The 17,036-nt window shown below is 45.7% G+C and overlaps 1 protein-coding gene across 8 annotated transcripts in view; it reads right to left on the reverse strand.

Moving 5' to 3' along the window:
- The window catches only part of brsk2a (BR serine/threonine kinase 2a), a 189,800-nt gene that overhangs the window by 13,335 nt on the left and 159,429 nt on the right, over positions 1-17,036 (reverse strand). For 3 of the 8 annotated variants that reach the window (XM_030425353.1, XM_030425358.1, XM_030425360.1), the window contains exons 9-13: positions 15,918-15,949; positions 11,135-11,299; positions 9,800-9,897; positions 7,945-8,095; positions 924-984 (exon numbers count right to left, since the gene is read on the reverse strand). In XM_030425353.1, the coding sequence (XP_030281213.1) occupies positions 924-984; positions 7,945-8,095; positions 9,800-9,897; positions 11,135-11,299; positions 15,918-15,949 (507 nt within the window). Of the gene's footprint in view, positions 1-923; positions 985-7,655; positions 7,722-7,932; positions 8,096-9,799; positions 9,898-11,134; positions 11,300-15,917; positions 15,950-17,036 lie in introns of all 8 variants that reach the window. The other 5 variants (XM_030425352.1, XM_030425356.1, XM_030425355.1 and 2 more) reach the window with 3 other exon arrangements.

A 17,036-nucleotide genomic window follows, 5' to 3' on the forward strand; every position in this document is an offset into this window, starting at 1 on the left:
AAAATCTCCAGCTTCCACGTAGGTGTATCGATCTGTTGCATTCGTAATGGTGCTATTGCGGCCACAATGGCGCACTGATAAACCGTTTCCCCCGGACGCCTCCCCCTCCCTCTTTTTCCAGACACAAATCTGAGAAAATAACCCCTCGCTGAGAGCACAATCCGGACTCGGGGTAGGGTCTGAGAAATCAATTTCCCTTTCAGATCAGCCCTGAAAGAAACCTGTGTGTGGCGGCGAGGAGCTCGTCTTAGGATCCCCCCGGCTAATCTCGAGCCCTCTCAGGTTAGTCAGCTGGAAAAGTTTACTACAAGCTCCTCCGGCTCTGGGCAAGGAAAAAAGTGGGATTTTCTCAAGCATTCCCTGAGCTGGATTTTCACAGGGCTCAGGCCGCAGAAAACAGAGAGAGAGGGATAATAAGCAGAAAGGATGGAGAAAGAGAGAGAAGAGGCTTTAGGGGGAGGAGAAAGTTTGCTGTGCTGTCACATCCGCCCTTGCGTTCGCTCGTCGGTGTGTTTCACTCGGAGTTAACAGAAAGATCCAACTACGTGGGCACAGTGATGACTCATGCAGAGGCGGATATGAAGGGCTTGTCGCGGAGGATCCCTGCTCCCTAAAAGAGGTAGATCCGAACTTAAGGAGTGGAACGACAGACTATATTGCAGACTAATAATAAAACAGCAGAGCGATACTGCGATATTGCTTTCTTAGCGGGGTTGCGCTCCGTTAAAGGTCAGAAGCCCCGCGCGATGCAGCCGCAGTGACTGTCTTTACTTACTCTGGCGAACATAAACAGCAATAAGACGACGGCAATAAAGACGGGGATCGGCAGCAGCGGGAGCAGGTGAACAACTAGATAACTGAGGACGGGGGTCAAGAGGTGTGTGTTGCATGCGTGTGAAAGTGCGCAGAGGGTCACGACTTACCCGTGGGCTGCTGAGGGGGCTGGTGGAGAGGCCAGAGGAGGCTCCGCTAATAGACCGCGACCTGTGGCAAGAACACACACACGGGGGGCAGAGGTAGTGGAGGGATCAGCGTGTGGGCCTGTTACATGTTTCAGTAAACACAGGTGGAGGTGAGAAGCTCGAGAAATAAAAAAAAAGAAAAGGTTAGATGCTGCACACAGTCAGAGAAGCACTACAGCGTTACGTTACCGTCATACTAAGCACGGTGGTTTGCTACCAAGGCCTTTGCAGACACGGCTACTCACACAAAAGAGGGCGAAAGCGTCACAACACTCACATGTAAAACAGACAGGACGCCCAGCGATTAGTCTCCACCCGGTTTCAAATGTGGTATGATTTCACTGCAGCTCCCCTCCCGCAAAAATCCATAGGAGACTTCTCCTCACATTAGCATTCAAATTAGCTTTCCGCCCCATGTATAGTTTGCTAATAAACCAGACATGTTGACTTTTTAGGCCTCTTTCACCGGATCAGTGGGAAAAACATCTCGAGGGGGGAAATGAAGCGGGACATTTGGTTGAGCGTCATTTGTCATGTTTTTTTCTGTTTTTTTTTTTTTTTTTTTTTCCCCCTGCAGATGCCGTCAATAACCCCGATGAGCGGAGCCCGGCTCAGAAATGAACAATCACAGGACAATCTGTCTCCATCAAGCGCGCACGCACACGTGCACACACACTCACACACGACAAACAGAGGCTGTCAACACTCGGAAACACCAGCTGCTCACTGTCACAACACTGCTCCTTTTTGTCATTCAATCTATTAATACCCCCCCCCCCCCCTCTTCTTCTTCTTCTCCTTCTTCTTCTTCTTCCTCATTCCATTGATGCATTTGGGGGAAATATAGCCTACAGGTCTTTCATCTGACTGCTACAACTGGTGGTTTTCAGCTCGCTCGTTTTGAGAGGAAAGCCTCGTGGACCGGTGTGACAGGAGAATGAGGGAGTTCAGGAGGGACGCAGGAATGAGGGAGGGATGGAGGAATGAAGGATGGGAGGCAGGGACGGAGTAATTGAGACTGATGTTCAATCCTGATGCCGGAGCAGTCCCACGGGACCACAGCGGCAGCCATACATGGACACAAAAGTGTGTACAAGGTTCCAGCTAGTAGCCGTACACACAATATCGCCGCCATAACAAGCCTCGATTAAGATCTGTGCGTATCAATCTTCCGAAGGTGGAAGCGCTTGTGTGGGTGCAGCCACACACCCACCGCTTTTAAATTCGCAGCCACCTAAAAGAAAGAACTGATACTACAACGGGAGTCTTTCTCTTGAGACGCACCAGCACGGTGGAGAATCATCACTAACAGCTACCGTGAGAGAGAGCAAAATATAGGAACTCCCACACTCCAGCTATTTTTGTAATTCTCTCGCTGCCCCTTCTGCGAGTGCATTAACCGCACACGCTCATGCACACATGAGTGGGCGACGCCGAGACCACGTTGGCTAGGAGTTCTGGTTTCAGGGAGCAGCTGACCAGACAGTTGCTATCATTTACATTTAAGTCACGCGTCCGCAGACACTCGCCACAGCGCCCGAGCGCGCATAGCCAACTGCACTTTATCTAAACGCGGCCAAAACACGGCGTCCTCGGGCCATTACGAGCATATTGTTCGAGGCACTCTGCATCTGTTAGTGTTGGACCAGCAGGTCCATAAAGCTACTGTTACAGATGGTTATGCTTGTACATTAATGGGCTGTCAGAGGCTCACCCTCGCTCCAGAGAGACGATGAGTTATTGTTGACGAGCGTTTTATTTATAGTGAACAGCGAACACAACTAAGCAACCATTTATCATCTATAAAACATATTAATAAAGAAGCCGTGCTACTGAAGCAGAAGGAGACGAGATGCCAGCTAAGCCAGCGTACTTGTGTTAAAGGGTCAGTTCGCCCCGATTACACAAAACGTGTTCTCTTGTAGAATTTAGGTTTAAGTTCTGAGAGATCCATCAGCTACGATTCTCAGAGTTTTTAAGAATCATACCAAGAAATTCTAAAGCAGCAGCAGCTCTTAGCGCCCATCTCTTTAAGGCCCCTCCTCCTTGAAGACCCAGCCTGCTCTGATTGGTCAGCTCACACACGTCTGAGCCAGCACTGCTGACAACAACAGAGCAGCTGTGCTAAATTAATTCCTACGAGCCAAACTTGTTCCCTGACATAAATTATGCAAATGCGTGACTCTGTGACATAGTGTTATGACACAAAGTCACTTAACAACTTAAAGGCGGGGCCACTGGTGAGGCGTTTATGGATCAGTGTTTTCTGTGGGAAAGAGGAGCTTCTTATGGTACGGACTTTAATCATTTTAACTTTCAAGATCTTTAACATGCACTAGAACCTAATAAACTGAAAAGGATAACAGGTCCCCTTTAAGTAAAGTATCTGAATACTTTGCACCACAAACTAAACTTTTCTTCTTCATTCTTACCTCATAAAGTGTTATCTATCCTGGACAAGTTAAACCAAAACTATCTGCACTGGTACAAATCACTTGGGGTAAATGAGAAAATACGCTTTCCTGGGTGAAGTCACCCATACATGTGTGCAATCTGTATGTGTGCGCTATACGTGCATGCCTGTGGCTACCCATTCTTGTCTCTCTATAATCCATGAGCCCTGAAGGTAACACTTCCTATAAGCCTGTTGTGGAAGAGGGCCCGTGTCCTCAGTGTGTGACCACCAGCTGCGTCAGAGACCCATCCAAGGCACCTGTGGGGGGTCTAATGTTAGACTGTGGGGGGATGGAACAAGTACAAGAGGTTCTGCGCTGAGGGCATGGACTGAAATAAAACGAAAAGTGAAGCAGAGTGAAATGGATGGCGCCAGGAGTCAAACGGAGAACGAATAAAAAACTGCCACAGTCAAAAACACAATGCTGCTGCTCTGCGAGCGTGATTTAAGTGTTGAAAGTTCAATTTCTCCTTCCCTCTCCTCCTCGTCGACATTGACTTTGTCCTGCCGATGGAAGCTCTTTTTCTACGTGGAGCAGATATTCACATAAATCAACACGCTGCTTAAATTCATTTCCTTTCCTGAACCCTGACAACTCCCAGAGGACTCCTCGGTGCATTAATATTCACTGCTCGGCTCCTCAAATCTCTAAATGTACTAAGACCCCTACGGTTTCTGCTGTGGAGATCAGTGTTAAAGGTGCTTTATTTGTGCTCATTTCAGCCTCTTAAATAAATTAGAGTCAATAATTAGCATTGAGAGCTTGACTTATCGAGACTGCTCCGACTAACCCGACACACTTAAACCGCGCGAAGCAGCCAGAGCCGATCTGTAAAGAGAAAAGAACCTCAATTGATATTCTCTTCTTCACACTGCAGCACTTTTTTTTTTCCTCCATATTTCATTTACATATCATTAACCTCCCTTCATTTCTCCTGGCATGTTGTTAAGATTTCAAATTAAATCAGTGGGATTCCTTGCGCTTTGAGTTCGGCTTTCAACGTCTTTTTTTAAGATACGTCTGGGGATGTAAAGAATGAAACCGGCGTTGGTTCTCCGTGTGGATTTCTCTGCCAAACGCGGCTACTGCAAAGCGTTTATCCCAAATCTATTCGATCATACTACACAATTATACAGTCAAATCAACAATCACACGTATGAAAGTGCTGCCCGGGCAGCTGATCGGACCGAAGCCGCCATGCGCGAGATATCAGAGGCGAAAGATTGTAGCCATTTTTTTTTTTTTTCCCGTAGTGTAATTGTAGATAAAAAAAAAAAAACATTCCTCCCCCTCTCTCTTCCTCCATTTATGCCGGTGGAAATGTATCCTGTCAAAACACATGTTTCAAAGTCAGTCCTCGCTCTGACACCCTCTGATCTGAAGTTCTACGGATCTTCTGCGCTGTCGACAAAAGTTTGCTGTCGGGGAAAGATAAGGTTAGGTTCAGAGAAAGTCAGTCAAATCTTTGGACGTTATTCTGCCGCGTTATGTGCATCGTCTATACACACACACACACACACACACACACGGGCACGCACATGATCAAACAAAGCGCACACAAGGACGCGATAAAAGGCAGAAGAGTTCAAAAACACAACAGAAAAAAAAAGAAAAAAATCTAGATTCACACAGACTTTGTTACTAATATCTTTTCCCCCCACTGACGGGAGAGTTATGAATTGCAGTGGGGGGAAAAAAAGAGACATATAGAGCAGATAGAGAGATCTGATTTGATTTGGAGGCGGAGGGGACGTGCTATTGGACGGCCGCCCCTCGCACCACCCACCACCCCTCCCTCCCTCCACCTCCAACCCAGCCGATAGGAAGCCAGACGGAGAGGAAAATAAATAAAAAAACTAGCAGCGGTTTCCACATTAGCATAGCAATTCCATACAAACAGAGGGAGGGGGGAGGGGGGATGTTGGGACTGAAGGTCAGCTGCACACAAGGGACCACAGCAGAAAGAGAGAGAGAGGAGATATGAGAAGGGAAGGGAGGAGCCCCTGAAAGAGATTTGGGTGGAGGAGGGGGGGAAGAACAAACACACTGAATTAAAGTAGCACAGAAGAAAGATGCAGCAGAGCTTTTTTTTTTTTTTTTTTTTTTAATGACTGTAGCTGCTGATATATCTCGGATCCAGACGCACGCTGCCTTCTTATTGAGATTCATGCGAATAAACCTTAAAGGTCCTGTTTCAAACACAGGCTCATCTCAGCGCCCTTTTAATTCTGATTTACGAAACTGCCGTTGACGATGTTTATAAGTGTTGACCCTATTTCAGGATTCTACACTTGACTTGTGACGGATGAGTCGGAGCGAAGGGCAGGAGGAGACGACTTCTAAACGAACGCAACCTTTCAGTAAAGAAGAGATAAGACTCGGTTCGCCTGAGGGGAAGAAGGAGCCGAGCAGAGGCGATGAAACACAAGGAGATCAGTCTTAGAAGTGAAATTCGGAGGCACCGGAGGACAGAAAGAATTAGCCGCGAGTTTTTTTTTAGAGGTGGAAGCTCTTGGAAGTGATTTAAAACTTCTGACGCGGCCTCTCTGATATGTTGTTGATTGCTAAGATCTACATTGAGGACGTTTGGATGAATATTCAGGTCTATAACTGCATTTGCCTTTAATATCATAACATATGCACTTACTGCTTGTGCATTTAGGTCCCATACATCTGATAGCTTCTCCCAACTCTCTGACAATCTGCCTATCATTAGGAAGATCAGGTTATCACCCCCCCCCCCCGCCTCAGATTCAATCTTCCCCGCTGTCACAAATGTCACCGCCTCTGAGCCGAAAATACGTGGTGTGATGATATATTGCTTGTTGAAATAAGATGAGGAAATAGATTTTAAATCGGTCCGCCATGCCTTGTGGGTGCGTAGGGTTCCGGCTCGACTCGAACACTTCTCTAAAATAGAGAAATAATGTTCTGCATGTGGTGAAAGTGGGGCACAGTGGGAGAGAACTGATTATCAGTGCGTTCAGATTACGAAAGAAGAGATAATTGAGCTAACGCCGGAACACGAGGGGGGAGGGGGCCTTGTAGAAATTAAAGCTTCTGAATTGCGAGAAAATTAAGAGTTAATTAAGAGTCAAACTTCGCGCCATCCTAAAAACTGTTGACTCTGTCGGACCCAGCCTCTTTCATTTATCAGATGAGTTGTAAGCATTTTAAAATAGACCTGTTAAGCCGCTACATGCTGCATATTTGATCACCGTTTAAAGGGATATTCCGGTGTAAGTTTAATCCATGGTCTAAATCACCGTGAAACTGTGTTAGACTCCCTCTCGAGAGATCAAGTTAGCAGACCGCTAATTACGGAGTTTTATCAACCTCAGAAACGACCGCATGACAACAATACACTGCAGTAAATGGATCCAAATATAAACCGCCACCAAAAAGCCACAAATAATGCTCAGAACAGCACCAAACTTCAGCAACAGTACAAATAGGGTCTCAGCACATAGTCCGGGGCATCTAACCTCCGCTAGCTTAGCTGGATTTCTACTGAAAAGCTGACTAAATTTACCACTCTTCTGCAGCAGCTTCCTGTTGACGGGAAGTCCCGACGAGTCGATTACCGAGTGCAGTAGAGTTCCGCGGCTCATGGATGAAAATGTATGATTATGACTCCATGGAAAAGCAATCAAAGTTCATATGTGTCTTACCTGCCAGTTTATAACAGTTATTATCGAGAGCGGACAGGGAAAAGAACGGAATTGAGCATTTCTAACCGCACTCGGTAATCGTCGCGTCGGGACTTCCCCGACCCGGAAGCTGATGGAGGAGAGTTGAAATCCGTTTTTAGCTTCCCAATAAAAATCCAGCTAAGCTAGCGGAGGTTAGATGCCCCGGACTATGTGCTGAGACCCTGTTTGTACTGTTGCTGAAGTTTGGTGCTGTTCTGAGCATTATTTGTGGCTTTTTGGTGGCGGTTTATATTTGGATCCATTTACTGCAGTGTATTGTTGTCGTGCGGTCGTTTCTGAGGTTGATAAAACTCCGTAAATTAGCGGTCTGCTAACTTGATCTCTCGAGAGGGAGTCTAACACAGTTTAACGGTGATTTAGACCATGGATTAAACTTACACCGGAATATCCTTTTAAACAAAAACAAATGTGGGAAAATGTAGAAAGCACCGCTGCATCTTTCTGCCGCCATGGACGTCCCCATCGCACGGGGGAGTGGGGGGTGAGACATGGAGCAAGAGGAGGTGAAAAGGTCAAGTGAGTACCTTTCTTCTTTGCTGCATTTTGTACTGGCGTCAGGAATATCCAAGCTTTTACTGTACACTGATTTACTACAGTGAGACAGGAGACAAAGCGAGGCAGAGCATCAGTCTCTGAGTTTCCATGCAGCCTGCTGACACCCAGAGCCAGACTCGCTGTCAAAACCTGCTGAAACTCTGCTGCTGCTGGGCTGCGAGCTCCTCCACACAACCACCAACACAAAGCTACGTCCTTCTCTACTGAAATATTGATTCTTTTTTTAAAAAAACGTTTTCATTTCACCTCCACGCGTACCTCTGTCCGTGCTGCGTCATGTCGATGGCCCTCCTGGCCGGCACAGGCGAGCCTCCGTCCGTGACGCTGAGGACCTCCATGGACTTCCTCTCTGGTCTCCTCTTGCCGTGACGGTTCAACATGGGGGAGTCCACCCGCTTCCTCGGAGGATCTGTTGCCAAGAAAACAAAAGCGGGCCAGATGGATTCAGCGTGCGCCTGATGACTCTGCGTGTTAATGCGTGTGTGTTTCTTACACATCGAGAGGTTTTGGCTGTGCGTGCATGTCTGCACGTGTGAGGGATGTTCAGCATTGACATTTTAACTAACAGTGAATAAGTAATAGTTTCCTCCCAGACCTTGAACTAATGGCCAACTGTATTGACTGTATCACATTCACTGAAGAGGGAGTCTATTCATCAAAATGTCGGTATCTCGCAGCACAACACACACACACGCATTCACATTTGCACATAAATACCCCATCCTGTTGCAGCGCTCTTGTGAGAATATAATGCTGGCAGAAGTCTAAGTAGAGCATCTCTCTGTTTCGCTCAGATTTCTGTGGGTGGAAAATCTGTGCTGGGTTGTTTCTGTGCGAACGGGAGAATACCTTTTTTTTTGATGTGTTAATATCTGATCCGAAGCAGCTGACAGTTTTACAAAAAAAAAAAACACAGAGGAAACAAGAACATCTCTGGCCTATTGACACCTTCTATTTCTGCCTCTGTATTTCATTGAGAAGCTTCGTCTATATTCAACAAACAATAGGATTTTTCAGCTGGAGAGCGAACCTACGTCTACTGGAGCCGATCCAGTTTCTTCTGAGGGAAGGAAACACTGCAGAGCATTCATGAGCTACCTTCTTGCAGTGCTTATTCCTGCCTAAATCGGCTTGTTTTGCCTGAATAAAGAGCTGATTAGACACACAGAGCACTATAGAACACATATCCTGCGTACCATAGCTCAGTAGATCACCCTGTCAGTCCACAGTTTTTGCCATCAGCTGCTCTGTCTGCTTTTCTATCCATGAGGTCGAAATTTGTTGCATATTTTAAATGTTCATGAGGTTGAGAACGTGTGAAAGACGTGGTTTGCATGGTCGGCCGGTCTATTATGAATTTGTTTGTAGGGCTGCCCCCAAATAGTCGACCAAAAACTCATTAGCCAACCAAAATTTCATTGGTCTATTGGTTGCAGGAAAAAAAACAATAACAAACATTTGGAGCCGTGTCTTGTCAAAATTAAGTCAAAATCTACATGACTGGCGGCTGGCTTGTGTATAAAAGGCTGGAGGGCTTTAATTTGAAGGGCCAGATACAGGAAGTCGTGACATTCACTCACTGTCAGTGTTTCTTTTTTAACACGGCAGGTCCCTTCAACATCGCGGTTAGACAGTTAACAATTTATAGCCAACCATGTCAGGAAAGACGTCCAAAATATGGGATCATTTTGAGAAGGAAGAAGGAATGACCTGCAAAAAAAACTTCGCCTATCACTCCTCCACGACGAACATGATGCACCACCTTAAACATGTAAGTAGCCTAGCTACCTGTCCCATGGCACCCCGAACGTTTGAAAGCAGAGATAAATACATTTTATTATTGTTAGATGCGCTAGTATTAGACTATTTGTGTGTACTGGGGAAGCTAATTTATTTTTTTTTATTTTTAATATATATCTTTGCGTCGATTAGTCGACTAATCGCTCTAAAAGACGACCACTGGTCCACCGAGACAATCCTTGGTCAAGGACATCCCTATTTGTTTGCTTCTATTTTCTCCTGCTAAGCTTTTATCTTCACGTTTGTTAAACTGTGTTTTATGATATCGCAGTCCTCATCTGTCATTTCTTTGTTTTTAGTCCTGATTCCTCACCAATCTCGTTGCGAGGCGGAAGGTTCTGGTCCTCCTGACTGGGGTACCTTTCCTTGCGGTCCAGTAACAGGAAGTAGATCATCTTTTCTTGGTTGTCACTGCAGAGCGGAGATAATAAAACAAAACAAAACACTGAGACTTCTGGAGAGAAACACAGTCTTTTTAAGCAAACACTTACAGTACATGTGTATATATTAGCGGAGCATTCAGAGACAAAGCAGGCAGCTCAAAACCAAAGACATTAAACTGCAAAAAAAAAAAAAAAAAACAGTATGATTAATGTCCTTTAATCTTTTTGGTTTCATTGTGAAATAGCGACTAAATAGCTTCCATCATTAAAACAAAAGTTTAGTTTTACAGGTCATTAAGCCGTCATATAATATTCTGCATATATTTCCCCTCCATATCCGGAGTCGGCTGGCTCAGTTTATGAAAGTATCAAAACATTACGAGTTCATCCCATTTCTTTCTCGGAGAATCTGGATCTTTAGCCTCTGGGCCAACACTCTCTATGCACGAGGCCCGAGGATTGGCCCTCCATAATAAAGACAGATTGGAAAGCGGTAGGAGGCAAAGAGACAAGGACCTGCAACTTCAGCTAAAATGAACCGGGGAGAGGGAGATAGAGACCACAGATTTTTTTTTCTCCCTCCAGTCCAGCACTATTACGGGATGCTCCCAGGAGGAAGGAAGCGAACGGAAGAGATGTGGAGAAAGAGAGAGGAGGGGGGGAGCGATAGAGTAATTCTCGTTTAGTGTTAAATTATGAAGGCTGGTAAAATGTAAAGTAGAGGGAGAGGAGACGGAAAAACTAAGCAAAACAAACTGTGTGCCCACATTAATAAGAAGTAAGTGTTTAACGGTGTCCGCAGCATAAACACAAACATGTGTAACTCAGACATTAGCAGAGGAACATAAACAATGTGACCCGGGAGCTTGTTCGCGGTTCGAGCCAGGATCTGTTTGGGGGGGAATGAATCCAGCGGCAAGCGGTGTAAGCGCTGTGTGATAACAGTTAAGTGATCTATAGCTTCTGACATCTGAAGTGACAGCCTTGCAGGGTTTCATAAGAGCGGGGAGGAAAAAAAAAAAAACAAGGCTGCCTGTGAGCGCAGACACCACACGGCCCCGTCCTCCTCAGACGCTTTCTGTTTTTTTTTTTTCATCTCATTTCTCAGCACGCCGTTTCTCCATCGATCCTCTATCTTTCTGTCCTCGCTCGCACCCTAACACTCACTGAACCACACCTCCGCTCGCTCTCTCTTTCTTCTTCTTCTTCTTCTTCAATCCCACCTCTTTCTCTATCCAGTCCATCCCGCCCTCCCATTAACTCACTCATCTGAGAGCAGGTCCTTCAGTAGTTTGTTTTTGTCTCTGAAGCAGCCCAGGGAGTGCATGCTGTCCAGCACATCTGGGTCGATATCGTCGGCAGAGGGCAAGCTGCGGATGGTCACCTTCCTGGGCACGGGCTGCTCCGGCTCTGGTTCGTTCTTCCCCCCTCTGGGAAAGGAAAGAAACGACACGACAAATAAGGACACCGTCAGCCATTTTGCTCCCTACTACTGTAATTAAACAGTGAACACACCGATTATTAAAACTGTTCATATACTGTAGCTGATAGAGGCCTCGCTCTAACAGAATATGTGAGGCATTCTAGTGTTTGTTTACCTCATTACTTTTAAAAACTTTCAAGTCACGCAGTTTCCCCTGGTTTACTCATTTTGCACGGGAGCTTCAGAGGGTGAACGGAGGTCATCAAGCTCGCCGAGATGCAGACAGACAACTGAGTCACGCCGTTAAGTTTTGCTCTCGTCCCTGGCTTGTTTCCCAAACTTAGTTTCTTCGTTATTCCCTTCCCCTTCTTTCCAGACACTCTGCTAGTTACGTCATTTAGCTCTCTCTCTTCTGTCTGGCTTTATCTTGAGAGTACATACGCTGGACTTTTGAAATGAAAGTTGAATCTACCCGGACGCCATTTTCAGGAGGATTTCTGGAAGATTCAAGGTGTGTTTGTTTAAAAGAAGAGATTCTGCTTCAGTTGCTACAAATGTGAGAGTAAACACATAGTTTGATAAGCGATCCTCACTCACTTTTCCCCACTATTCTATTTTCTCCTTCGTCTGGTGAAGCCGATGGAGCGCAAACCCCACAGGCAGCTATTAAAAATCACCTCCACTCTCCTTATACGCCGTGAACTTGTGAACTGAGTCCGCTGCGATTGTTCACTCTACAATTTGACGGTGGATGTGAGGAAAAAATGAAAAAAGGAAATGGGGCCCTGAGCTAGGTGAAGCTAATCTACTGGAACCTGAGAGTATGTTTATTTTCTGCCCATCCTGGTGGAGGCGGTTTGGCCGGGCGCATAATTTTACGTTTACATTAAAAAACACATCAGTTTTCTCATACTCATACATTTCCCCCCTCTGTCTGAAACACTCTGTTTTAGCTCCTTTCTCTGTAAGGCCTAGTGTCCTCCCATTGGTCAGCTCACACACGCCTGAGAAAAAGACAGAGCATCTATGCTTAATCAATTTGCACATTCTAAACTAGCTGTGAGGCGTCAATTAAGCAAATGTTTGACATGCCGGCATAATGTGACATCACAAAGTCACAGAATTAAAGGCGGGACTCCTGACGAGGCGTTTCAGGAGCAGTGTTTTCTGTGGGAGAGAGGAGCTTCTGTGGTGCGGACTTTGACCTTTTTAAAGGGATATTCCGGTGTAAGTTTAATCCATGGTCTTACACACCGTGAAACTGTGTTAGACTCCCTCTCGAGAGATCAAGTTAGCAGACCGCTAATTTACGGAGTTTTATCAACCTCAGAAACGACCGCACAACAACAATACACTGCAGTAAATGGATCCAAATATAAACCGCCACCAAAAAGCCACAAATAATGCACAGAACAGCACCAAACTTCAGCAACAGTACAAATAGGGTCTCAGCACATAGTCCGGGGCATCTAACCTCCGCTAGCTTAGCTGGATTTCTACTGAAAAGCTGACTAAATTTACCACTCTTCTGCAGCAGCTTCCTGTTGACGGGAAGTCCCGACGAGTCGATTACCGAGTGCAGTAGAGTTCCGCGGCTCATGGATGAAAATGTATGATTATGACTCCATGGATAAGCAATCAAAGTTCATATGTGTCTTACCTGCCAGTTTATAACAGTTATTATCGAGAGCGGACAGGGAAAAGAACGGAATTGAGCGTTTCTAACCGCACTCGGTAATCGTCGCGTCGGGACTTCCCCGACCCGGAAGCTGATGGAGGAGAGTTGAAATCTGTTTTTAGCTTCACAATAGAAATCCAGCTAAGCTAGCGGAGGTTAGATGCCCCGGACTATGTGCTGAGACCCTATTTGTACTGTTGTTGAAGTTTGGTGCTGTTCTGAGCATTATTTGTGGCTTTTTGGTGGCGGTTTATATTTGGATCCATTTACTGCAGTGTATTGTTGTTGTGCGGTTGTTTCTGAGGTTGATAAAACTCCGTAAATTAGCGGTCTGCTAACTTGATCTCTCAAGAGGGAGTCTAACACAGTTTCACGGTGATTTAGACCATGGATTAAACTCACACAGGAATATCCCTTTAACTTTTAACATCCTTTACATGCACCAGAACGAGTATGACACACTGAGCAGAAAGGAAAATAACAAAAAAGCACGACAGGTCTCCTTGAAGTGTCACAGCTCAACTCTGACGGTGATGAAATATTATTAGGAAGTAGTGAACAAACAGTAATAGTGGACGGCTTCATTTAAATTAGATGAACTGCTGCATATGTTTTTATTTACGCCCACCACTGATGAGCAGCTTCCGGGAAAAAGCCACAGCCTCATTTGTCTGAACAACATCCCTCCATCCCATTCATTCATTCATTCATTCATTCTTTCATTCTGCCAGACAGTTGGCCAGCCGGGCGACTTCCTCACTGACAGACCTCACATTGCATTAGTCTTCTCTCTTGTCTCCTCTTGTTTCTTTTATCAGTCTCGCTGTCTGTTTGCATGATCTTTCAGTACACGACAGAAACCATAACTCAACCCCCCTGCTCACGACTCACAACTTCCTGCCATGAATCATCGTTGCTCTTGCAGTGCGAGGACAGTAAAACCCTTTAAAAACATCTTTAAATGACTTTCTGAAGTGGGTCCATCACCACTTTTAAACGGTGATAATGGAGATATCATCAGTTAGTGTCTGTTATATACATATATGCTTTTGTTCCCCATTAAAAAAACCCATTCACATAAATTAACTCTGACATAATTTACGATGACCTGCACCACAAGTTTTCCCAAAAGATTTATTCGGATTAAGAAGGTGGCCACACTCTGCCTATGAAAGTTAAACGACGGGCTCACTGAGGTCATGCAGGGTTTCATCCTTCACCACATCCCTGCTTGTTCGCCTCTCCCCCTGCTGCCCGTTCAGTTGACCATATAGCTGCACATCCTCTTTCATGCACTACCAATTTACCCCCCACAGCCCCGAGCGTGGATTCATGCCCTTGGCTCAAATGTAGTCTCGTGTACGGGGCTGAAACTCAAAGCCATTCATCATGCAGTCGCTCCCCCCCTCAGGCCTGCAGCCCCTCTGCAGAATAGGCTATGAGAGGGGGAAGGAGAGGAGAAGGGGGAGGAAGAGGAGAGGAGAGGAGAGAAGAGGAGAGGAGAGGAGAGGAGAGGAAAGCGGAGGAAGGAAGGAAGAAGAAGATGGAGAACTTGAAGAAGGAACGGAAAGGAAAGAAGAGATGATGAAGAACATGAAGAAAGGAAAGGAAAGGAAAGGAAAGGAATGGAGAGGAGAAGAGAGGAAAGGAAAGAAAGGAAAGGAAATGAAATGAAAGGAAAGGAAAGGAAAATAAAATGAAGGAAAGGAGAGAAGATGAGAGGAGAAGAAAGGAAAGGAAAGGAAAGGAAGGGAAAGGAAAGGAAAGGAAAGAGGAGAGTGAGAAGAACTGGGAGGAGAGGAAAGTAGAGGAGAGGAGAGGAAAGGAAAGGAAAGGAAAGAAGACGAGAAGAACAGAGTAGGGGAAAGTAGAGGAGAGGAGAGGAAAGGAAAGGAAAGGAAAGGAGAGGAAAAGAGAGAAGATGAGAAGAACTGAGAGGAGAGGAAAGTAGAGGAGAGGGAGAGGAAAGGAAAGGAAAGGAGAGAAGATGAGAACTGAAAGGAAAGGAAAGGAAAGGAGAGAAGATGAGAAGAACTGAGAGTAGGGGAAAGTAGAGGAGAGGAGAGGAGAGGGAGAGGAGAGGAAAGGAAAGGAAAGGAAAGGAAAGGAAAGGAAATGAGAAGAACTGAGAGTAGGGGAAAGTAGAGGAGAGGAGAGGAGAGGAAAGGAAAGGAAAGGAAAGGAAAGGAAAGGAAATGAGAAGAACTGAGAGTAGGGGAAAGTAGAGGAGAGGAGAGGAGAGGAAAGGAAAGGAAGGAAAGGAAAGGAAAGGAAAGGAAATGAGAGGAAAGGAGAGAAGATGAGAACTGAAAGGAAAGGAAAGGAAAGAAGATGAGAAGAACTGATGGGAGAGGAAAGGAACGGAATGGAGAGGAGAAGAGAGGAAGGAAAGGAAAGGAAAAGAAAATAAAGGAAAGGAAAGAAGACGAGAAGAACTGAGAGGAGGGGAGAGGAAAGGAAAGGAAAGGAGGGGAGACGAGAAGACAAAAAGAATCGAGGGAGAGGAGTGGAGAGGACTGGGGGCGGCTGTGGCTCAGGGATAAAGCCAACCTCTTGTTATCACAAGGTCACTGGTTCAATTCCACTGCATATTGAAGTGTCCTTGGGCAAGATACTGCAGCAACCACCATCAGTGTATGAATGTTTCTATGAATTACTGTACTTTGGACAAAACCATGTTTATAGTACATGAGCTGACATTCTGGTCAGCAGGAGGAAAGAATGGTGGTGAAACACTCGGGTGAAACTGAAAATGTGAAAACAACGCTGTGTATAAATTCTTTATGAGATGTCAGGACATTTTCCAGCTGTGTCTGTGTTGACAGAATATCTTTTTTGCACAATTATGACTTTAAGAATTTAAGAATTCCGTAGCTTTCCCAACATAAAATTGACAAAATTAAACATAAAAGAAAAAATAAAGTTGAGGAGACGTAGGAGTACTTACATGTACCACGTGTGCTTCTGGATCTGTTCTAACTGTAAAAGACAAGAGAGAAGAAACGGCAGGTCAGTACACAAGCACTGGATGTGAATTCGATCATTTCATCGCCCTTTTGGTGTGACAGGAAATGATCGCTGAGGAAAAAAGTTGACTGCAAAGAGCGTTCAGTATTCTGCCTGTGCGTGGAAACATTTGGCGCAGGATGAGCCGAGTCACCGGAGACACAATAGGGACAATACGACCAGATTGAGCAGTTGAAGTAAATAATGAGCTCTTCAAATATTAATACTGCCAATGGGAAAAAAAAAACGTATTGAGAAAAACAGAGAGGCCGACCGAGGTGCAGCAGGAGAGAATGAGAGGGTGGTGATAATATTATCTCCCTCACACACACTGCTGACCCTGCCAAGCCCTCTGGTCTAAAGGGAATCTCCCATCCTCATTCTCTTCCCCATCGCTCTTTACTCACACACATACTCGCTCTCTCAATACTACTCTTGGCATCACACTTTTAATGTGGCCACTTTGTCAGCGACACTGTCAGCGTGGGTCCTTTGCCAGGCGGAACGAGGCAGGAACTGTGAGCAAAAAAGGGCAACAAAGGAAGATGTCTGTTTGAATGACTTCACAGTGTTTCAACAGCCCACGGAGGAAAAACACGATCAATGTCACTGTTGGGACTTTTTAATTTGCTCCTGCTGTTGTTTGGGGGGACCACAGGAGATGCACACAGCAGCTCTAATTATTATCACTTATTCAGAGGTATAGTTCTTGGGCGAGTGCCTACATCGCTGTCTCGGTGTCCCCGCGTGTCCCAGAGGACTCACCTTGACGCTCCGGTGCCTTCACGTGAAACTAGTTCAATCACAGAGAGCTTGCCAGACGGCGGTCACCGACTACAGGTGAGTCGCGTCAGCTTCCACAGAGGTCGCGGTATTGACAGAGACGCCCTGCCTGTCAGATAGAGGCCAGTGGGTGACCTACTCTCCTCCCACTTTTTATTGAAGGCCTGCAGGCAAGAGACTGATATCGCACGCGGGCTTGAAAGTGATGTGGTTTGAAATGCGGTATCACATCAATCAGTCTTTAAATGTGACAGTACCAATTCCAGCTGCTTTCACT

This window comes from Sparus aurata, chromosome 8 (assembly GCF_900880675.1).
Source record: "Sparus aurata chromosome 8, fSpaAur1.1, whole genome shotgun sequence".
In the NCBI taxonomy this organism is placed as follows: Eukaryota; Metazoa; Chordata; class Actinopteri; order Spariformes; family Sparidae; genus Sparus; species Sparus aurata.